The sequence below is a fragment of the Candoia aspera genome, chromosome 7 (assembly GCF_035149785.1).
Source record: "Candoia aspera isolate rCanAsp1 chromosome 7, rCanAsp1.hap2, whole genome shotgun sequence".
Taxonomy (NCBI): Eukaryota; Metazoa; Chordata; class Lepidosauria; order Squamata; family Boidae; genus Candoia; species Candoia aspera.
Genome location: NC_086159.1, coordinates 71,861,887 through 71,885,668, shown reverse-complemented (window position 1 = coordinate 71,885,668; position 23,782 = coordinate 71,861,887). Strand labels below are relative to the sequence as shown.

Here is a 23,782-nt window from a genome sequence, read left to right as displayed (position 1 = left end):
AAAGATCCTCAATTCTTCCTCAGAAGCACGTTGAGTACCATCTGACCTGAGGGGCCTATCATCTGGTACAGTATTATCAATCATTCTATATTTTCTATCCCAATATGGTCAGTAGACATAAATAATAAATTAAACTATATTTTTGATCCATGTGTTTTTATGGTAAAAACATAGTAGTAGTTTACCATTGTTTTCTTCCACCTAATATGAATTGATGCCTTTGCCATTGCCACTAGTCATCTTCCTATATCACTGCTACCCAACGTTAACATAGAGGGATTCATTCAGTACCCTAAATTCATTTAAACTAATGGTTGCTATTATGCTACAGTAAGGATATCTAAGATTTCTTTAGATTACAGGACTAGTGATTTTTTGTGGAAAATGAAAAGTAAGGGCAAAGGATAGGATGGAGAACAAGACAGGATATTGCAGCCAATGTCACTTTGGTTGCACCACTACATCAGAAAAGTGCAAAAGCATCTACTCAGAAATTGGGTACAATTTCCACCATATCCATAAGATGTTGATTGAGTAGAGAATATGTACCGAAATCTGAGTCAGGCCCAATTTATAAAGCATATTATGTGGTGTCTACAGCATGCAGTTATGAAAGAGATGCAGCTTCAATGCAGATGTCATGGCTGTCATCTTGCAGATTTTGCCCCCTGCCCAAGATGCTGCTGCCCATAAGCCAGTTCTCCTGATAAGCAAAGATTGCAGAACAATCAAACCATTGGCCAACTTTTCCCCAACAGAAAATAATAGCAGCCAAGACTTACGTGATTTTTGCATTCGGTTTCACTAATAGATTAATCTGTAATTTTTTGGCAAAGTGCAGGGTAAATCCTGTGTTCTAAAACAAAACAAATACAGTGAGCATTGTGGGGGGGAAACATTCACAGATTAGCAGAATTAAGGAGGAAAAATGCATTCAGGTGCTGAGTTTGAAAGGGCTTTCACCAGCATTGGACAAGGTTGATTCTCAGTACCCATAACTAACTTCATTACTTGTTTCAGTGATTTACTTGCAATTTCTTACACTGGATGATATTCATTAATTTAGAGATTAATGTTTGCTTTCAAGATTGGTGTCTCACTTTTAAAATGTGCTCAGAATAAGCAGGAAAAATCAAACCCAACCCTCTCTAAGTACAGGCTGATGGGCTCTTGAAATTCTTCGTCCAATCTGTGGACAATGAAGTAGGAGAAAAATTTTCACTTTGGTGCACAAATCCAAAAATTAACTCCAAGGATCACATTCTATGACAGAGACAGTCTGCGTATGGATTTGGTTTATATTACAGTCTCGGAGCTGGTACAACTTGGAGTCACTTACAGGTTCCACATCCAGAAAGGTTGTATGCTCTTCCACATTTGGCTTCATTCCTTCAACAAATTGAAAAAGGACCTTACTCCCATGCAGGAAATGGGGCAAGGAGATGATGACTGGTTTTTCTGTAGAAATAAAAGGGAAATGAAGGCAATTTACAATTCAGATTATGAAGTTCCATGTCACTTGATGCCTGAAGTATAAAAATGGAGGTGAGATAAAAGACCTGCAAGATTTAGCCTTTCTGTGGAGTTGATTTCCTGGGTCTGGTCTACCTAATGGTCCTTACTGAATTCTGGGGGGAGCAGCTCCAGCACAGCAACAGCCACTCCCAGCTAAAACTTGTTGACTATTTTGTAGCTGAAAGGTTCCTACTAAATGCATTACTCCCTTTTGTATCAACTCTGATGTTCAACCTGTGGCCAAAATGGTTATGGAACACTCACTGAACATGCAATGTCAAGCTGATTTTGATGCAGCCAAAAGTCACAAATGGTACAGCCAAGATTCATGTTTTGATATAATTTCAGTTTTAATTAAGCCTTCCCAACCCTCCCATTTTTGCTTCTGTTACCTTCTTTGCAAGGGCTGATATCCATAATTCCACTAAATATACACCTCTGACTTGCCTCCTCTTTCAAGCAGAAGCACTTATTATCAGGATTAGAAAGAGGTGAAGCAAAAGCCGATGGCGGGATAATGAAGCGATAAAGTAGGATGTCTTTCACTGTCTGGTCACTATCATATGTTCCATAGAGTGACCTATAGAATAAAAGTAATATGAAGCAGCACCTATGAAGGATCATGCACCATGAGGAACAAGATCTCCCAATCTTGAAGTCATCAATCACATTTCTCCAAGCATGTGTTGATCATCTTTGATCTCATTTCTTTATCAAAATGAGGGAATCAACAGTCAGCTTAGCCTCCACCATGACACTTAGGTGAGGTAGGAGTGATTGGGATCTCACCAAGGCAGCAGCAGAGCCAGTCATTCTTTTTGGGATGCACAAGTTCTAAAAAGCCATATTGTCCTGATTACCAGGAAACACACTGAGACAATGACTTGGTCTCTAATATTTATTAGTAGTACTTAACAAGAATCCTAACAAACTGAGGAAGCGTGGGAAAACCCAGCCATATAAACCCCAAAGGTTAAGGCGGTCCCGATCTGTGTCTCTTTGAATGGCTGAACAGTTCCTCAGTGCTACGCATGCGCTTGACAGTCTGGGTGGGAGCCCCTTGCTCGCCATCCTTACTCATGACACATATAAGAACAAAGATGACTAACATCATACTCTCGGAAGGCCTTGAAATCTTGGGTTTTGCATAGAACACAACTGGTTTCCAATATAATGGGCATGGTATTGACGTGGTAAAGGTCTCTGCATGTTAACAGTTTGGGGGTAAACTAGATCTTGAGTGACAGTTTTAATAGAGAATCTGCCAATCTCTACGGTTAAATTTAGCAGTCCAGCCCAACTAACTCTGCCGGCCTGCTGGTCGAATGTTGTTGATTTTCAAAATTCTATTATTTCTGAATCAAAGAATGAAACCAGTTGTTCAAGATCTTTACCTGCAAATATCTGAGGAAAAGAAACTCAGCACTTCACTCCTCTTGACAAAAGGGGCGAACGATGCCCCATCTGTGAGTAAAAATCAGAACATCATATGAATGGTGAGCCTCCCAGCTCATACAAAAAACTTGCGTCCGAATTCAAAGCATGCCTTTACAACTGAGGCTGGCTCTGACTGTGATTCCTGTTCATCTAGCTCAGCTGTCCAGTTCTAACTATTGGGCTATCAGAGGCTAAGGCAGGTATTCCAGAACTAAGGAAAATAAAGCATTTCTTCTCCTTCTTACAACATCCAGGTAATGCTTTACAGCAGTTTACACACCTAAAACTTGCAAGGCAAATTTTAACTTGTAAATAGTTTCAACCTGGAAGACCATTTATCAAGCAGTAGCTATGGACGCCACATGAGAGAAGAGAATAAGGTACTTGGGAGACAGATTACCATTTAAAGAAAGGCCGCTACTTATTGAGTCCTTGGTGAAATGATGATTCCATCTCTCAAAACCTTGCAATGCTAACTCAGATATCTGAGAGCTGGGATATTGAACTGTAAATTGTTGTTATGGTCCCTCAAGTCAATCCTGATACCTGGAGACTACATAGACAAGGCCTTGCAGTTTTCCAACATTTTGTAAGTGGTTTGCCAGCATGTTTTTCCTAGGACTGAGAGAGAACGTAACTGGGCCAAAGTCACCCGGCTGTGTTTGTGTCAAAGGGCAGACTAGACCTCATGACCTCCCACCCAAATGGAACATTTGGCAGGACAGGTTTGAACTGGACCCTGAACTTAATATTTCTTTCCTTCTTTCGTTTTCAAACCTGTCCCTCCAAGCATGTCACTTAATTTTTAGTGCAGCAAGTGCAACTTTTTTTAAAAAAAAATTTCTAACAAATGGAACTTTATTTTCTAGTTCAAACTTGGGGACTTGTCCCTGAAATCTATCCATCTTTCTTTTTCCCCCAAACTTCAAAGCTTCTTCCAGCCTCAACACTCAATTTTGATGGAGCAAAAGGCAGGAGCAGCAGCATTGTTTTTTGATGTGTTGAGGTAGGAAACATTACAGCTGTTGACACAATACACTAACAATGAACAGCCTAGCATTGTTCACATAAAGGGTATATCTCTAACCTCTTTGTCTTATCACGCCACTCATGGAAGTCCTTGCTCCCACCCACAAAACCCCATTAAGTGTGTCAAGTGCATTTCCTGCAAACTATGCAATACCAAATAAAGACATTTGCATGGTGATGTCATTAAAAAAGCCCCATCCTTATATTCTTGTATCCCAACATCTGACAAAAATCATAGCATTTGCCTCCACTGTAGGTGCCCCCTCAATCCCCTCAAATGTTACTCATTCCCACTGTGATTTATTTAGCTTACTGATTTAGCCAGAGATTGCACAGACCCATAAGTAATACCTAGCTCACTCGCTCCCCCCCGCCACAATTTTCCTGTCTTTTCCTGTTCATTATTTTGGGGTCTTTCCAACTAGACATCAGTTCCAACCTTGCATACTTATAATACATGCCAAAATTTATCTGTGTGCTCTACACAGAAATAGAAATTCAATAATGTTCCATTTACACACTTACCAGTGCCATTCACCATACCACAATAGCTTGGCCAGTATTTAATAGTCCTTTAAAAATAGAAAATAATAATAACAACAACAACAACTGCAGGTCAGATGATGCCTTGCAGTTTTCTTGGCTAAACAATTGCATTCTGAATCTAAGGAAAGTGTGGGAATTAAATAACTTCAGGGGCAGAGTAGATATTCTATTCTCAAGGGTTTTTGTAACCATATTCCCCACAAGAAGGAATTGAGAAAGGTATAAGAATATATGTTAGCATTAGAGGGGTGTGTATAAAGCATTGTGCAAAGTAACCACAGCCTCCTGTTTTGCTAGAGAGGAGTGAAGAAGCAGGAGAGCGGTACAGTATTTATATGACATACACTGAAATCTCATTGGCTGTGATCACATGACTCTCCTAGGTGGATCCAACAGGAAATGAGGGTTTGAGTATTGGAAGAAGACCCCAACAAAATCACTTATCTCCAAATACTAACCCACAGGATGTTTGTTTCAGCTCCAAACACCCCAAGTCTGTTTCAGGCTAAATCAATTTCCCCTTGTTAATGATGCTGCACACAGATGAAGTTCTAAAAAGGCTTTAGAAAAATGGGACTTCTCTGGGACTCCATCTCTTCTGACCTTTCCTTTCCTCCCTACACTCATACTGGGAAGAGAGACAAAATGGAAAATAAGGGAGGAGGTTGGTACAGTTCACCAACTCTGTCTAAAGGGGTGTCAACCCTGATTGCATCGCTGTGGATTTTTAATCATCCCCCACCCCCAGCATTTGAAGGAAAGTTACAGACTCCCAACATGACTTAGAAAGTGGGTTGTTCCTGGCTGATTTAGCCATCAGTGTCTCATACAGCTGGCAGATGGGAGTGAGTCAGTTAAGGAAAGGGATAGTGTCGTGTGAACTTGGTCACCCTGTCTTCCTTTTACTGGACCTGGAAGCCCATCCAAACCCACTTGGATCTGCCGAAATGGGTTTGGATGGGCTTCCAGTTCTAATAAGAGGAAGACTAATCTGCCCATGTCTCTGTGTTGGGATGGCACATAAGCTCTACTAAAAATGCAATATTCCCTGATTTATACTAAGGACTTGACTCTATGGCTCAAGTGAAAGATCATCTTCTTAGGATTGGCCCCGTGGTGACAAGAAAGTTATTTTATGCAAGAACCTAACAACTCTCATAGAATGCTACTGATCCATAAGGGTCAACCTTTATCTTCTCTGTATTCTTCCCTCTGCCCAAGAATTTTAATAAGCATATGTAGATATCTTGCAAGGGAGACCAAGCTGAGTAATAGCAACTCTATATTTGCTTTATGATAAAGCAAGGTTTTGAAACCTAATGTCAACCATTCAGACTCCAAATCTGGTCATAACAACCAATAAAAACTATTGGTCTTCAGTACAACATGATAACCAGCACACCTTTCTATGCCTGAATATTGTGCAACTGCATTGGGAAATCTTATCTATCTAAGAAAGCAGATACTGCAAGAATTCACAAAAGAAAACTGATTGCTAAACTATTGCAATTTCTGAAAAAAATAAATACATCTATTATATTATACCTGCTATTATTAAAAGTGAAGATAATTCCTTTCTTGCTTATATCATCTTTCCCACTGTAAATTCTGTAAGGGCCATCAAGTGTTTCATTGTACTTGAATGAAGGAAAGAGAGGGAACATAAAATTAATTTGTGATAGAAACAGGCTTGATTATCAAGATGGATTCTTTCTATTTGAAAGTCTCCTGAAGGCTGCTCTACAAAAACAAAAAATAATGTCTACCATTTTTATTTTTAGGAGACAACAGTTTTTTCTTGTACTTAAGTCATAGAGATCTTCATGTTTGAAATATGGTTTTGCTAAAATTCAAACTAGAAAATAGTGACAAGGAAATAATTATATATATATTGATGATAATATATATCTATATCTATATCTATATCATCTATATCTATATCTATCCTGAGTCAGCTTTAGACCAAGCATTCATGTGTTTTAAAAATAACCCAAATCAACTTCAGATAAATCCCCAGTAACCTCAACATGGTCATATGGAAGTGACCATTATTTTAACTTCTGTTCTATGACAAGGACTCAGATAGTTTATGGACATTAATGGTACATCTTCCTCCTACATGATTATTTCATTTTCTTTTCCTCCTGCCTTTGGACTAGCTTTGTCATTTTTGGAATAAATAGAATTTCTAATATTATATTCTGGATGTTGATCATGTAAAATTTGCCACAGCTTTAATTTCTAATCCCACCCTCCCACTTTTCTTGCATATTGACAAAAAACAATATTAAAACATCTCCCTTCCCACTCATAATACAATCACACCCATAACAGTATCAAGATACATTAGCAACATAAGCATGTAAATAATTATGAACTAGGAATATATATAGGAATATATATCAAAACATATAAAAATATGAAAACAATGAGTTGCAGGAAAATGGGAAATACAAAAGGCAATCCTTTCATTCTGAGAGAATGTTAGATAATTCAGATGTCCAAATTCCCAGGGAGAAAAAAATGGAAAAAAAAATTCTGAACACCCATGAAAGACACTTGTGCAGACCAAAAATAATTTGGGCCTAGGCCTCACTTCTCTGCTGTGAAATGAGATAGTCAAAACATCTCTGAGTCAAGCTGCTGACTTATATGGACTCATCTGTGACAAAAAAAATATTTTCAAAGAAGATGATAAAATAATATTGTCTATAAAGTAGATCTTCCCAGTTGTTTTCCCCATCCAACTATTATCCAGGACTGACTCTGCTTAGCTTTCTAGATCAGACTGGTGCTATCACCTGATGAAGGGAAACAAGATAAGGAAAGTACTTTATACCCTGATTAAAATCCCATTTGTTGCTATGTCCTTTATTTCTAACACCTGATGGAGTAGATTGCTATCAGCAATGCTTTTTCTGTGTAGAATAAAAATCTGTTGTGTTTGATAAGTCATGCTAATATATGCCAAATGCTACCCTAATTTTAATGTTTTGAACTTTCTGAATTTTAAGGATGCATTTAATATATCAGCATACATGTTTTTCTTAGAATCACACCACAAGTGATTAATGTTCCCTTTGATTTCATACTTACAGGATAGAATACTCCAACAACTTTATTAATTTTTACCATTGGAATTCTTTTCAGGAAGGGATCTTCGTAGCCCCAAAGTATTTCTTTCACAGTTCTAGTTTGGAGGAATTTTGATTTTGATGATTTCATCCAGAGATCCATCATTGCCAGAACTAGTCCAGTTGTAAACTTAGCAGATGCAGCCTGCAGCAAATAAAAATATGTCTGAAACCTAAACTTTGATACTGGGATGAAAACCAACAAAAACCTTTCATAACAGGCTTGAATTAAATCGTTTTTGTGATCAAATCACAGAATATTTTAAGGTTTTGAACCCTGGTGCATGTTGAAGAACTGCATTAGTATCAATATAATGAGACACGCATCACAGTTCAATGATAAATGTTTTTGCAGAGGATGTGTATCTTCACCATCATAACAAACAGTCTTGACCATTCCTTTTGTAGGATACAGAAGATAAAATTAGTTTTAAGTTTCTGGAAATAAAATAATAATGTCAGGTCGAAAGTCAGAAGATGAGAAAGTGGACAACAATAGCAACAAGAGACTAATATCAAATTTACAGGTAGATGATGTCTCATTTTGATGAAATTTAAGATCGAGAAATGATACGGTAAGATAAGAATTAGCAATATATGGATTTCCAGGTTTTGCTGAACTACATCTCCCAGCTTCTCTCCCTATTGGCCAAAAAGTCAAAGATTAGCTGGGACATCAGAAGGGGAAATAATTAAAATGTATTAATTTTAGATGTATTCATTATTTATTTTATTTATTTATCAAATTTTATCACTGCCCATCTCCCCCAAAGGGACCCAAATTTTCCAGTGTCAGAGTTTTTAGAAGGAATGATGTCATTTTAATTCATCAACACATAAAACATAGACTTCACTAGACTAAGTCTGATATCATATTTCTGAGATAGTATATGCATATACTGTACATATATACACACACACACACACACACACACACACATATATTTAAGCAGTATTGTTTCAAGAATTGGATACAAACAAAGGCTAAATCATTCTTTATATCAGGCCCCAAGAGGTTTGGGCAATATGCTCTACTGAAAACTCACAAACTCCATAGGTCTGGATGCCTCTAGAGATGCTACCAAGCAGTAATAATTGGAACCCTTGTTAGTCATCTCACCAAAGTAGCCAAGTATAGAATGGACAAGGGATTTGAGAAACCTCCTCTGTCTCCAAAGATTTAAATGGAAAAGATGCTGAAGCTAAAAAGCATGGCCAGGGTAATACAACCACAAAATGTTTGTGGAACAAAGCAAGGAAGTCTGTTGGAGCCAAATGGACCAATTTAGTAGATTGTTTCAGCTGAAGACTCTATTTCATTCATCCACAACATTGAAGGAATGGATAAGAGAGAACATCATTACACAGTATTGACAATCCCCAAACCCAATTGTTTACTGATTTATTATTACAACTTAATATTCAGATGTTATAAATCTTATCGGAGGGCTTGCTTACCACAATAGCAAGGTTGACTGTGGTGACTGTGTCATTTTCTGGCCCAACTGACATATCAGGTTGAAAGAGAACAATATTTGGCAGGAAGTAGGACAGAGTGTCATTTTCGTGTTCAGTGATGTTTTCTTTGGGTCTATATCGCATCCTTGAAAAACAAGAAATTCCACTTCAGTTGTTAAGCATTGAACAAAAACCAGAAGTAACTAGAGCTGGCACTCTGCCAGCAGACAAATGGAAATTTGACCATCAAATACTTTTATTCCTTTCCCTTCCCCTCCACAACACACAAATATCCACATTTAGAACCTCTTTCAGTATGTTTTGTATTACCCACTCTGTGAATCCTGATGAAAAGCATACCACTCCCCCAGCCCAAAGTAGATGGTTCAGCTTTTGTTTCATTTTGATAGTTCTAGAGATATCCATCAGGAAGAGCAAACCACACAAACACAGACACACAGAGAGACACACTTGAAAGAAGTTCGCTATTGTTAAGAGCCTGAGGATACAATTCAATGCAAGGCAAAAAGTTTACACTGGGCCAAGACAGCCAGACTCATACACAATATCCCCATGGAGATCAAGGCAAAAAAATACTGGTTTGCAGAAGCTGGATGAGTAAGCCCCACTGGTCATAGAGAGTAGTGCTCATGGACAACAACAGAGCATTCAAAACATGATTTGCAAGCAGTGGTTTTGGAGTGCAATCTAAGTACCAGTAATCTGGCATCCTCAAGATGTTGGGAATGAAACTACACTTCCCACAATCCCCTGCCACTAAGCAGGCATCATGTGGATTAGTGCCTCATGATGTAGTTATCCATTTGTGCTCACCTCTAATGTGATTTAAAAGCAAGGGAAATATTTCCTTCCATTTTCTAACTACAGTATTTTCCAGGAGGCTCAACTATCTGCTACATAAAGCACAACTGAGCAACCAACAGTTTTTTTTTTGTTGTAGAGAGAAAACAGAAATCGTCTTTATGACTGAAGGACTGATAAGAGGGAAGAAAAAATATAGTGGGCAGCAACCAGTTACTAAATGTTTCCAGATTGTAGGTCAGGGCCATTTGTTAAGTATATAAAGACTAAGGTAAGGGGAGCCTGTGAACCACAGGAAGAAGAGGAGAAAAATAGTGTGTTAAGCATTATTTTTAAATTACTTTTTATTAACTAAATACAAAAAATGGAGAAAAAAGAAAAATGCACAAAATTATTAAAGAAAACCAGCTCAAAAAAAGAGAAACAAAAACATACAAAATTTACAGACATACATATATCAGTAAATTGAAGCCATGATTCATTTCAGTCATCCATGGTTGATATATAAAAATCATTTCTGTAAAACGATGAGTATTTGGAGTCCCAACATTACATGTCCCTGAATACACACAACTGAAGTGAGCCACTATTAGTTCTCTATCACAGAAAAATGGGGCTTCAGTTATGAAAGGCAGATTCTGGATGAACATTTAGAAAATCTTCCCAAGCAGTTCCACAGTTGAACCAATTACCCAGAGAGGTGGTCAGCTCCTTCACTGAATGTGTTCAAGCAATTATGGACCCTCATCTGTTAAGGATATTCCATTTTGGATTCTTGCAGTGCACAGGTGGTAAGAGTCAATCTCCTGTCCCAACTCAATGAATACCTGTGTTTGCTCTCTAATCCCTCTTCCAGGTACCCAAGACATTCTCATGTCTTGACCTACTTGTAAGTGTAAGGGCCTTTCTGCTGAAGTATTGGATTAGAACCATTCTCCATCACATCCTCTGGGTTTTGTACATCAAATAACCAAAACTGTCTGTAGACTGGACTCCCAGGAACAACCCAGTTCTCATAGGAAACTGTACCATTTTCAATGACTGCTTCCTGTAGAAGGGAATAACAACATTTTAGCATTTAAATATTTTTTCCAAGCCTCTATGAATAGACATATTTTTGGACCTTATTTGTTTAAAAGACATGTGGCTCAGATAATGTTTCCTGGAAAACCCATCAATTTTTATTGATTAGTAAAATCTGAGCTGAATATCATTTTCACTTCACAGCAATATTTAGGTTCAGGAAGGGTAGAAAGTAATTTTTTTTCTTCAAAAACCTAAGCAAGCATCTAGGGAAATAAAAAAAAATCAGTGCACTTCATTGACATCAACTAGACTGGTTACTTTGTTCTTCAGAGAATGTAGCCAAATTACAGCTACAACTGTTAAAATCCTGTAATCATGAATTTTGAGTTCTAAATAGTAGTGTGTGCATCAAACTCATTTTGTTTTTAATAATGAATATGTAGACTAAAAAAGTTTGAGCAGCATTTTTTGAGTGGCATTTCAGACAACTTATGTCCTGTTCCTGAGACGAATAGAGTTTGGTTGGGTCTAGGCTATACTAATCATGCTACAATCTACCTTAATTGGAATCAAAATTAGCAAAATGATCAAAATTGTTTTTGATCAGAAACAAAATAAAATACTGAGCAGGCCCTCAAGATGTTCCTACAGACCAAAGAAATCTTTTGAGCCATAGAGAATTATTTTGATCATTGATTATTATTGACCAAAACAGAGTGTATGTCTTGAGCAGGAAATGGACCAAGAGACCAACTGACAGCAGTCTAATGCCCTCAGGGCCTCTCATTTCAGTGAATTCTTAAGTGCTGATAAAGAGTATTTAATTACTATCAATGGGATAGTACCACATATTTTGTTGATTTTCACAAGCAAGGCTGGGGTACAAGTCAACAAGAATGGTTCTGCTGCTCTCCAACTTTACTGGGCATGCAGGCTTTTTTTCAATTAGGGATTGTATGAGTGGTTGGGCTCACTTAAAGCAACATTCTGACTCATGAAGCTTCAGATACCAATGACAGCTACAGAATGCATTGGGAAAGAATCTAATAAGCCTTGTACAAATGTTTGATTGAATTCTCAATGTCACAGTGATCCTGGCTGTCTCTAACCTGCTCCTCAGAGATCACAGAGGATGTGTACTGAGTGTGTACTAAGGTGGATTCCCTTGAGATTTTTTGCCTTAATTATCACACTTGTTGCCAGATATAAGCTGTGCTGGACAGGTCGTTGAGTGAGGACAGGCCTGATATACCAAATGAACTAACTGGCTTTATTTCTAACTCTTTTGGGGATGGGATCATGAAAGATATAAAGCAAGCTCATTTTTTCTTTATGACAATATATTACCACCCTAGCTATTGGCAAGAAAGTCCAGCTGAGCCAGGTGGTTCATTATGTATCTATTGATAGCAATGTTGGTGAATTTCTCAGCATAAGGATACAACAGTTGAGCGGGGGGCATTTTGGAAGAAGAATATCAGTTAATGGCTAGATTGACATATGCCATTTAAGCAGCATTGTAAGTAATGGGTTGGACACGTCAACTACAACACAAAGGCTATGATGGAACTTCACCTACAAGTGGGCTGTATACTAATATCCAAGGTAGAATTACAGCTCAACAACAGAGAGCTACAAACAATATATCTACTGTGCTGCCCACAGTTTCAATTTAGTCCTAAATGATGCTACATCAGCTGTTGCAGAAGCAAGAAGTTTCTTCGGAGTTGTAGCATGTCTTTATAATTACTTCTGCAAACAGCATCAAATGATAGCATTCATTGTCTCTACATATGACCTCTTAGTCCAAACTTACACCAAAGGCATGGTGTTTAAAAGGGTTATCAGCATACCATGACACTCTCATGATAATTTGTTATTCACAAGGGGCTGATTGAAATAATTCTCCTGGAAAAGGGAAAGACATAACAGAACCTAGAGCTCTGAAATCTTAAATGGAGAAATTCCAGGCAGGATATCTAGATAATACTGTTTACAAAAATGTAGGAACTACCAATTGCATTGCAAAACTTTCTAGTCATCACAAACTGAATTAAGCAAAGCTGCCGGGCTTCTCTAGAACCATTCCAATAATTTGCAGGATGTCAGATGTCAGTCTTCAGCAAAGGATTGTTACCTTGTTGTGGTGCTGGAGCTTGAGCACCTCAATGATGCCATGAGCTAAACCGTGAAGGGCCACCCAAGATGGGAAGGTCACAACAGAGAGGTCAGACTAAATGTGATCCCTGGGAAACGTAATGGCAACCCACCCCAGTATTCTTGCCATGAAAACTAAATGGATCAGTACAACCAGAGATATGTCGGTATACCATTGGAAGATGAGACCCCCAGGTTGGAAGATGGTCAAAATGCTACTGGGGAGGAACAGAGGATGAGTTCAACTAGCCCCAGACGTGATGATGCAGCTAGCTCAAAGCCAAAAGGATGGCTAGCGGCCGACGGTGCTGGTGGTGAACGGCAAATCCGATGTTCTAAGGATCAACACACCATTGGAACCTGGAATGTAAGATCTATGAGCCAGGGCAAATTGGATGTGGTTATTGATGAGATGTCAAGATTAAAGATAGACATTCTGGGCATCAGTGAACTGAAATGGACTGGAATGGGCCACTTCACATCAAATGACCACCAGATCTACTACTGTGGACAAGAGGACCACAGAAGAAATGGAGTAGCCTTCATAATTAATAGTCAAGTGGCTAAAGCAGTGCTTGGATACAATCCAAAAAACGATAGAAAGATCTCAATTCGAATTCAGGGCAAGCCATCTAACATCACAGTGATCCAAATATACGTCCCAACCACAGATGCTGAAGAAGCTGAAGTAGAGCAGTTCTATGAGGATCTGCAGCACCTACTGGACAACACACCTAAAAGAGATGTTATTTTCATCACAGGAGACTGAAATGCTAAGGTGGGCAGTCAAATGACACCTGGAATTACAGGTAAGCATGGCCTGGGAGAACAAAACGAAGCAGGCTGATAGAATTTTGCCACGAAAACTCAATGTGCATAACAAACACTCTCTTCCAGCAACCTAAGAGACGGCTTTATACATGGACTTCCCCAGATGAATAACACCAAAATCAGATTGACTACATCCTTTGCAGCCAAAGGTGGCGGACATCTATACAGTCGGTAAAAACAAGGCCTGGAGCTGACTGTAGTTCCAATCATGAACTCTTATTGCACAATTTAGGATCAGACTAAAGAGATTAGGGAAGACCCACAGATCAGCTAGATATGAGCTCACTAATATTCCTAAGGAATATGCAGTAGAGGTGAAGAATAGATTTAAGGGACTGGACTTAGTAGATAGGGTCCCGGAAGAACTATGGACAGAAGTTCGCAACATTGTTCAGGAGGCAGCAACAAAATACATCCCAAAGAAAGAGAAAACCAAGAAGGCAAAATGGCTGTCTGCTGAGACACTAGAAGTAGCCCAAGAAAGAAGGAAAGCAAAAGGCAAGAGTGATAGGGGGAGATATGCCCAATTAAATGCAAAATTCCAGAGGTTAGCCAGAAGAGATAAGGAATTATTTTTAAACAAGCAATGCGCGGAAGTGGAAGAAGACAATAGAATAGGAAGGACAAGAGACCTCTTCCAGAAAATTAGAACCATTGGAGGTAAATTCCAGGCAAAAATGGGTATGATCAAAAACGAAGATGGCAAGGACCTAACAGAAGAAGAAGAGATCAAGAAAAGGTGGCAAGAATATACAGAAAACCTGTATAGGAAGGATAACAATATCAGGGATAGCTTTGACGGTGTGGTCAGTGAGCTAGAGCCAGACATCCTGAAGAGTGAGGTTGAGTGGGCCTTAAGAAGCATTGCTAATAACAAGGCAGCAGGAGATGACAGCATCCCAGCTGAACTGTTCAAAATCTTGCAAGATGATGCTGTCAAGGTAATGCATGCTATATGCCAGCAAATTTGGAAAACACAAGAATGGCCATCAGACTGGAAAAAAAATCAACTTATATCCCCATACCAAAAAAGGGGAACACTAAAGAATGTTCAAACTATCGAACAGTGGCACTCATTTCACATGCCAGTAAGGTAATGCTCAAGTTCCTGCAAGGTAGACTTCAGCAATTCATGGAGCGAGAATTGCCAGATGTACAAGCTGGGTTTAGAAAAGGCAGAGGAACTAGGGACCAAATTGCCAATATCCACTGGATAATGGAAAAAGCCAGAGAGTTTCAGAAAAACATCTATTTGTTTTATTGACTATTCTAAAGCCTTTGACTGTGTGGACCATAACAAATTGTGGCAAGTTCTTAGCAGTATGGGGATACCAAGTCATCTTGTCTGCCTCCTGAAGAATCTGTATAACAACCAAGTAGCAACAGTAAGAACAGACCACGGAACAACGGACTGATTTAAGATTGGAAAAGGAGTATGGCAGGGCTGTACACTCTCACCCTACCTATTCAACTTGTACACAGAACACATCATGCGACATGCTGGGCTTGAGGAATCCAAGGCTGGAGTTAAAATCGCTGGAAGAAACATTAACAATCTCAGATATGCAGATGATACCACTTTGATGGCTGAAAGCGAAGAGGAACTGAGGAGCCTTATGATGAAGGTGAAAGAAGAAAGTGCAAAAGCTGGCTTGCAGCTAAACCTCAAAAAAACCAGGATTATGGCAACCAGCTTGATTGATAACTGGCAAATAGAGGGAGAAACTGTAGAGGCAGTGAAAGACTTTGTATTTCTAGGTGCGAAGATTACTGCAGATGCTGGCTGCAGTCAGGGAATCAGAAGACACTTAATCCTTGGGAGAAGAGCAATGACAAATCTCCATAAAATAGTTAAGAGCAGAGACATCACACTGACAACAAAGTTCCGCATAGTTAAAGCAATGGTGTTCCCCGTAGTAACATATGGCTGTGAGAGCTGAACCATAAGGAAGGCTGAGAGAAGGAAGATCGATGCTTTTGAACTGTGGTGTTGGAGGAAAATTCTGAGAGTGCCTTGGACTGCCAGAAGATCAAACCAGTCCATCCTCCAGGAAATAAAGCCAGAGTGCTCACTTGAGGGAACGATATTAAAGGCAAAACTGAAATACTTTGGCCACATCATGAGAAGACAGGACACCCTGGAGAAGGTGCTGATGCTAGGGAGAGTGGAGGGCAAAAGGAAGAGGGGCCGACCAAGGGCAAGATGGATGGATGATATTCTAGAGGTGACGGACTCGTCCCTGGGGGAGCTGGGGGTGTTGATGACCGACAGGAAGCTCTGGCGTGGGCTGGTCCATGAAGTCACGAAGAGTCGGAACTGACTGAACAAATAAACAACAACAGATGTCAGTACAATGACACATGCAATAGTGCTGTAGCAACATCCCATTCTTGGGGTATAGGAATTTCTAAACCAATGTGTCTCACAGGTGAAGTAGTTTCATTATGATCTTTGTGAATGTCAACGACTTTCATCTACCAATGCAGAGTGAGCATGTTCTTTACAACACCAGACACAGCAATCTCAGAAGAAAAAACATAGATTAACAGACATTAATAAAGGGGCTTCTGCATTTTATTCCTGCAGACATGAACCCTGATCTCCATAGGTTTTGATGGTGGTGTGCAGGTGGAGAACTTCTGATTAAGAAATGTGACAGTTACTTGTCAGACACAGTTGAGGGCAATTGATGTAACTCAGAAGATCAAGATCAAGAAGTTGCATAATTCCTTATCATAGAAAATGATGCTCAGCTGTCAACAGTAACCAAACTCTGCATTGCTTGCCTAATCGTTCTTCCTGGCAGCATCAGAGAGGTAATTCTCTTTGGAATATGACTTGCAAAGCAACAGGCCACAAAAGGGCCTGAGTGGTCTGCTGATCCTCTTATTTGAGAATCTGTTTACCAGAAAACTGGATATCTCAAAGGTTTCATATTTTCCGATGTAAGGCACGCAAGGAAAACTTGAGTGACCCTTTACCTCCTGTTCCCTTTATACATGGCCAAGGATGATGTTACTGGCCCCAGTTCCTGGCTCAGCTACATTGTACAGGGCAATGCTGAAGCTGCACAACACTCACATGAAATGCCAGCAGACTACACAGCCCAAAGACAAGAGGAGGCATCCTAGCTACATGGAAGCTAAGCTGCTGTTACTGCTCCTTTATTTTTAAAAGTTTTAGGCTTCCTTGTTGCCTTGATGTGTTGGTTTATTAGTATTGCATTCTGTGCATGGATTTGGTTTCAGTCTGGATTTAACAAATTGTTTTTCAAAAACCTTTGATTTGGTTGACAGCTGGGCTCAATGTTGATTTGGCTGTTATTCCTGCACTCTGTGCATGCTCTTCATCTCTGTCTGACAGGGCCATCTTGTTAGACCAGGGAGAGAGGACAGGAAGAGAGAAAGAGAAAAAAAGAACAGTGAGAGTATTCCTGCTTTGAGGCTTAGCTGCAAAAATAAGGGGGGGAGTTGTGATATTCACAAGTCCTAACCCTGCATAGAAGAGCCTCATGTGGCGCAGAGTGGTGGGTGACAGTATTGCAACCAAAACTCTCCCCACGACCCGGGTTTGATCCCAGCGGAAGCTGGATTCCTGGGTAGTGGCCTCAGGTCAACTCAGCCTTCCATCCTTCCGAGGTAAATAAAATGAAGACCCAGCTTGCTGGGGAAGGTGACCAGTGGGGAAGGCAATGGCAAACCACCCCACTATAGTCTGCCAGTGAAAGTGGTATCCCTCCAAAGGGTCAGACATGACTCGGTGCTTACACAGGGGACCTTTCACTTTCACATCCCTGCATAGTTTTTGAAGCACCAATGAATTGCACCTTCAGACTGAGAAGCTTTCCACTATCTTCTGTGAAGCCAGAATGTTGGCAAGCAAGTCAAAGGGTGTTCCCACCATTGCCTAGGAAGCTAAGGAAGCCATGGCAGGACACGTTGATGCTTGCCATGCAGATCATATCCTACACACACATCAAAACAAGTAACTGAAAAAGTGTGCCTCACCATCCTTGACGGCTGAACCAGGAAACAATGCAATTTTATAGCCCAAGAGCTGGGGCTCAGGTTTAGAACTTCAGGCTATAGGTGTGGGCTCAAGATGACTCAAGATTTCCTCATGAAACAGGAAGAAATATCAAGGAAGTGAGGGAGAAGGTCCTTCTCTTTCACTGTTAAATGAATTATTGTACAAGGCACAAATGACCAGAATCAAATTATCCTACTTTGGACACATAATGGAGAAGGCTCTAATGCTGGGAAAGGTGGAAGGAAAGAGAAGAGGACAACCAGCAGCAAGATGGGCAGACTCAGTTACAGTGGTAATGGGGGTGCCCTTGGATGAGCTGAAGGGCCAGATTAGGGACAGTTCATAATGGAGAAAACCACTCCATATGTTTGTAATCATAGAATAAGAAATAATTTCGTAATTGTACTTATATTTGCTGCAAAGGAAAATTGGAAACTTCTTCTTTCTATTCCTTTTTATTCTTTCTGCACTTCTGCTTTTTGCTTCTTTTTCCTCTTTGCTCCTTTTCCTCTTTGTTTTCTGCTAGTTCTTTGTAAAACTTTTAATAAAATTTATTTCGAAAAGAGAGAGAAAACCTATCTATGTGGTTGCTAAGAGTCAACAACTACTTGATTAATGTAATCAATTAATCAACCTAAGCAATGTGTGGGGTGGAGTTTTCATTTGCTGAGCTAACTGGCTAAATGAAGAAGCAAATCAATGTCTCAAATGGAGCTTCTTCTGAAGCTCCTACCATGCAGGGCCAGCCCAAAGAAACTTTTTTTTACTCAGTCCACAATACCCGAGAGAGAGAGAGAAATTATTGTTACTGTTTCAAACACATTCCTTATTAAGTGAAATGTTGTCATTCTTTCACATTTTAACATTGAAAAAACAGGGAGTATATTTTCTGCAGTTGTTACATGCTGAAGATAAGCAAAGACTGAGTTTATTTTAAATAAACATTTCTTCATATAAATACATGTTCACTATTTAACCAGAATTGTTAGTCCAAAATAATTCCATGCTTTTATCTCCTGCATTTTATTCAAGTTGAAGCTTCTCCACTATCTTCAAGGAGAGTCTAACATGAAACATACAGCAGTAGTCAAGGCAAGGGTTGCCTAATATGTTACCTAGACCTCTGGGATGAAATATCAATGAGGTAGCAACTAGATCAAGTGTGGCCACTGGTTTCTCCATTATCTGTGCAGACAGATCTACATGTCCCACAAGCATTTTGATCCCACAGGGAACTCAGGGAGCAAAAATGATCCACACAAGCCTTGATATCAATATGCAACTTAGGGGTGTCAAAAGTCAATATGGCAGAGGAATTCCAGTGGGAACATGGCGGACTGAACAGCTGTGCCCACAAGCTCCACAGGCAGAACTGACAATGTGGCAGTTTTTTCGAGCTTAGGCAGATTTTTCCTGAAGCACAGGAGCGTTTTTCTGGGAAAGGAAAACACCTGGAATCACCCGATCTGTCCTCCAGAACAGCTGCTTGCAGACACAAGATCGCAAACAGCATTTGCGCTCGTCTGATAAGAGCTAGCTGGGAGGCTGGGACGTCACCATTTCCAAGCCGCACTGTAGCCTTAAAGGGACATTAAGACCAGCCACGCCATTTCTAAATCACTCAATTTATATATTTTTAAGTAAATGTACCCTAAGAGAGGCTTTCTACCTCAAGGAGAAGTGGGTTCTCTTAGTGCTTATTGTTGTTTTGGTTTTTTTTTTTTTTTTAAGTTTTGGCTTGTTTCCCATCCAAATGTTAAGGAGGACTGAGAGTAAATAATGCCTCCCTGATATTATTTTTGTACTGAATTTGATGAGATTGGCATTTTCCTGCACATCCAATTGGCTGTTTTCAACTTTCACTTTTCTGCTTCTACTTTCCCTGAGGAATTGTTGGCTAATCTCACTCTCACTTAAGTAAACACATTCCTTCATATCTTTGACTTTCGCTGGTTAAGCTCCAAGGGGGCACCACAATCTACTGTTTGAGACATGGAGGACCTTGAACAGACTTTCTCTGACTTCCATCTAGATTTTAAGCAGATTCCTTCTGATTCTTACCAAGTTTTTAGGCAAGGCATTCAGGACATTGTGGAAAATATGATCTTTAAAATGTCTCATCTGGTTGGGGATGTCGCAGATGAAATTGAGGAATTTAACAGTGACAGGAATGTTTATTCAACTTCTGCTGAGATATTGGTTGAAGATTGGATAGTTGAATGGAATAAATTAAAGGAAGAGATCAAGTTACAAGCCATAAGTGAAATGGATTTTCTGATGGAGTGCCTTGGAAAAGAAGGGGTTATTATGTATGGGAGGTTTCCTGAAGAGAAGTTGGAATTTTTTTTGGCAGGGGGGCAGTTGGGCTGTTTGATTTAAGAAAAATGCTGTGTGTGTGTGTTGTAGAGATATGTAAACGCTTTGGTCTATTTTGAAGTGGAATAAGGGTTTAAGAATATTTATCTGGATTGCTCTACGGATTTGGCTGATTTCATTTAATTTTCTTTAACAATTTGGATTAAGGTTATTAAGGTATAATAAAAAAAATAATAATGTTTGGTTTTGGTTTAACACAATTAAGATTATTAAAGATTATTAAAAGATTATTAAAATTGCTGTATTATCAAGTATATGTAAATTGTTGAGCCCCTCCCTACATACACCCCTGGTGCAACTGCTGATGTCATATACAAAGTTTATCAGCATCAATGGCAGAAGCATCTTTTCTGGCTAATGAGATTGTCAAATTAGCTTTCATGACAAAAAGCCAGACATGAGCTCATATAGCAATGTTAATTAAATCAAATTGCATTAAAAAAGTAAAACGAAATGCCATACTTGTTTGTTTTGAGCATATTTGATCCCATAATGTCCATGTGTGCACAACTGAACACATAAAAGGTCTATACCACGATTCTGTTGGAAATTAATTCGGACATTTCACCTCTACCAGACTTGGTAGTAATGTGACACCCCCCGCCCCCAGTGTAAAACAGTATAGTAATCGTCATTTTTTACTGCTTTAAAATGGTCTCTCCCCCCATCTGACTCTGACACACACAGTCTTAAAAAAATGTGTTACTGAAAGTTACAGGCAAATAAAAGTGATTACTTTTAAAAAAACTTACTTGGGATTTTTATTTAAAACTCTTGCATTTGAAAAATATCTGGGTCAAAGAACAACAACAAAAAAGTGCTAGTAAAAGCAATTTGGGAGAAAAAACCCTCAGGGAAATTTCCATCAACATTTGCATAAATCAGGCAAAGATACATACAAAGCCTCTTTATGGGACACAATTAAGTTTTTTTTTTTTTTGCAGATTCCCCTGCAAACCTGGGCTGGAAAAGTGGAAGGATTATTCAGGGTTTGTAGAGAAACTCTGTAGGGTTTTGTGTTAATGCTGGGTCACAAGCAGCTTTTCTAAACATTTTTGGAAAGATTGTTGGAATACCATTTATATGAACTGTAATTTATGGCATGTTTAAATATTACACCATAGAAAGCAGCTCAATAAAATGAAGCCCTACCTCTTCCTAGCCCCACCCCCACCCCTCCCTACTTCCAAAGTCTTGCAGTTCTGAATTACAGAACCTGAGTCATCTTTAGCCAGCCTGATATGATGCTTCTGCTTAAGCCCTGCAGACATGCTGTGGTTTATGGGAGTTGATGAGATTAAACTTGAGTTCAACAGAATGGTTGCTGTTCTTCCATGAAAGCCATGAACCATTCTTTAGAAAAAAAGATGTTGCAAAGATTTCAATGCATTTTATTTATTTATTACATGTATAGGCCACCCCAATCTATCCCAACTCTTGCCAGCTGACAAAATAAGACAGTAGAAACAATGGCAGTGGGATTCCTTTGGACTAGGATTGGAATAGAATGCCACATATGCAATAACTAGACTGGAAGGGGGAAGAAAGAAACAGTAGGGTTGTGGTGTATGTAAAATTATACCCATTAAGTGGTATTGTGGGGGGTGAGGTGGTGGAATGAAGGAAAATAGACCTTTGGAAAAGGTCTAAAAGTTGGACAGATATAATAGGACTTTGCCTTTCAACAACCACCTGTAGCACTGCAGACAGTTCTGGTGTTCTGCAACCTCAACTGAACATTCCAAAAATGGTAGATAAGTTATTTTAAGCCTCTTGATAATCTGCCTATGAGAAAACATTAAAATAGATGGAAGTTTCCAGCTTGGAGGTGGGGAAAATAAAGGTGGAGCAGAATAGAGATACATCAGTATTGTCCTGCAGAATTAAAAGAATAGGGAGACAGTCAGGACAATCAAAACAAAAGTGGTGCTAATCTGTGGAATGTGCAGGGTCTGATCATGAGATGGTGTGCAGTGTTGTTCAATCTGTGTGGCTTTAAAAGAGGATCAGCTAAAGGCTTATGGAAGATGTAGCTCTTCAGTAGCTCCAGTATTGGAGGGGTATCATTTTGCTCCTGTGTGGGGAGCTCTGTTGGCCCCATGTCCTACTGTGTTGGCTTCCCACTGGCAACTGGCTGGTCCTTCCATCTGTATCTACCTGGCTGGTCTTACCTCTTTGCAGTCCATCCACTTATAGTAAAAATAAAGACTCATCTGAGTTGAGCTCAGTTAGTGACTCTATGGACACATCCCTGAAGTCTTCTTGAGGCAATATAAGGAAGTGATTTGCCATTGCCTTCTTCCAGGATGCTGCAACCAATCTAAATTACAGTTGTGGAATTTCCTATTGGTCCTCCATCCAAATGCTAACCAGGTCCAACCCTGCTTAGCTTTTTCAAGTCAATGATTAAAGGGTGACCCTGTGCCATGACCTGCTCTGATAGATAGATAGATAGATAGATAGATAGATAGATAGATAGATAGATAGATAGATAGATAGAATCGTATAGCATAGCAGTTCATGCTGCTTTTTTTCTTTCTGGGAAATCCTTGTGAGTTCCAGCAGCCAGATGTGTAGATTATTTAGCCGTGACAAGTCACGTTGCCCGGGGTGCACCACAAGGAGGCTAGTCTACATTGCACCGAGTTGGGCTGAGAGAAAGTGACTGGCCCAAGGTCACCCAGCCGGCTTTCAGGCCTAGACTAGAACTCACAGACTCCTGGTTTCTAGCCCAGCACCTTAACCACTAGACCAGACTGGCTCTACCTGCTCTGATGATCAATATAGGCAACTCTTATTTTACAGAGTATTGATTAGATAGCAGACCAATACTTCCTTCATTTAGTGAATGCCAGACAACATTGGCTGCTTTCCTCTTGGACATGGAACAAGTCAATATTCTCATCTGTCTCTGTCTGTATACAGGCAAGTTATACAAATGTTTTAGCAGTAGCACATCATTCCCTTGTTCAGTCTGGACTTGTTTAGCTTTTGCCTACAGCGTCAGCCTTGTACCTCCAGAGCAAACTGCTTTATGTAACAGTGGCTGAAGATAATTCATTGTAATGGAGATCATACAGGAAAATGTACACTATTTTTTAACTCTTCTGATTATTCCAGAAATGAGAATGGAAAGAAGTAGCAATCATTAGTGAGACACAATGGTTCTGGTAGAGATCAGCTTCACCCCCAGCCAAATATCTAGCCTTTGCTTTAAAAATCAACATTGGAAAATTTCAGCACAGCCTGCAGTTTGAATATAGGCAAATAGAAATGATAAGATTTGATTGACATGACATAGACAAATGCACTAAGGTGAATCTAAGCAAAAGTCAGACTTAAGAACTCGTCTACAGTTCCATTCCACACAAGCATTTCCTTTATCTGGAGTCTGCTGCGAGGACTATTTGCAACAATCACC

General features: G+C 39.5%; 1 protein-coding gene across 2 annotated transcripts in view; it reads right to left on the bottom strand.

Moving 5' to 3' along the window:
* LOC134500729 (platelet glycoprotein 4-like) overlaps positions 1 to 23,782 on the bottom strand; it is a 461,190-nt gene that overhangs the window by 424,982 nt on the left and 12,426 nt on the right. Inside the window, exons 3-11 of one of the 2 annotated variants that reach the window (XM_063308096.1) lie at positions 10,829 to 10,989; positions 9,120 to 9,264; positions 7,624 to 7,806; positions 6,073 to 6,164; positions 4,507 to 4,553; positions 2,910 to 2,979; positions 1,908 to 2,095; positions 1,340 to 1,458; positions 783 to 856 (exon numbers count right to left, since the gene is read on the bottom strand). In XM_063308096.1, the coding sequence (XP_063164166.1) occupies positions 783 to 856; positions 1,340 to 1,458; positions 1,908 to 2,095; positions 2,910 to 2,979; positions 4,507 to 4,553; positions 6,073 to 6,164; positions 7,624 to 7,806; positions 9,120 to 9,264; positions 10,829 to 10,989 (1,079 nt within the window). Of the gene's footprint in view, positions 1 to 782; positions 857 to 1,339; positions 1,459 to 1,907; positions 2,096 to 2,909; positions 2,980 to 4,506; positions 4,554 to 6,072; positions 6,165 to 7,623; positions 7,836 to 9,119; positions 9,265 to 10,828; positions 10,990 to 23,782 lie in introns of those variants that run through there. The other variant, XR_010068291.1, reaches the window with a different exon arrangement.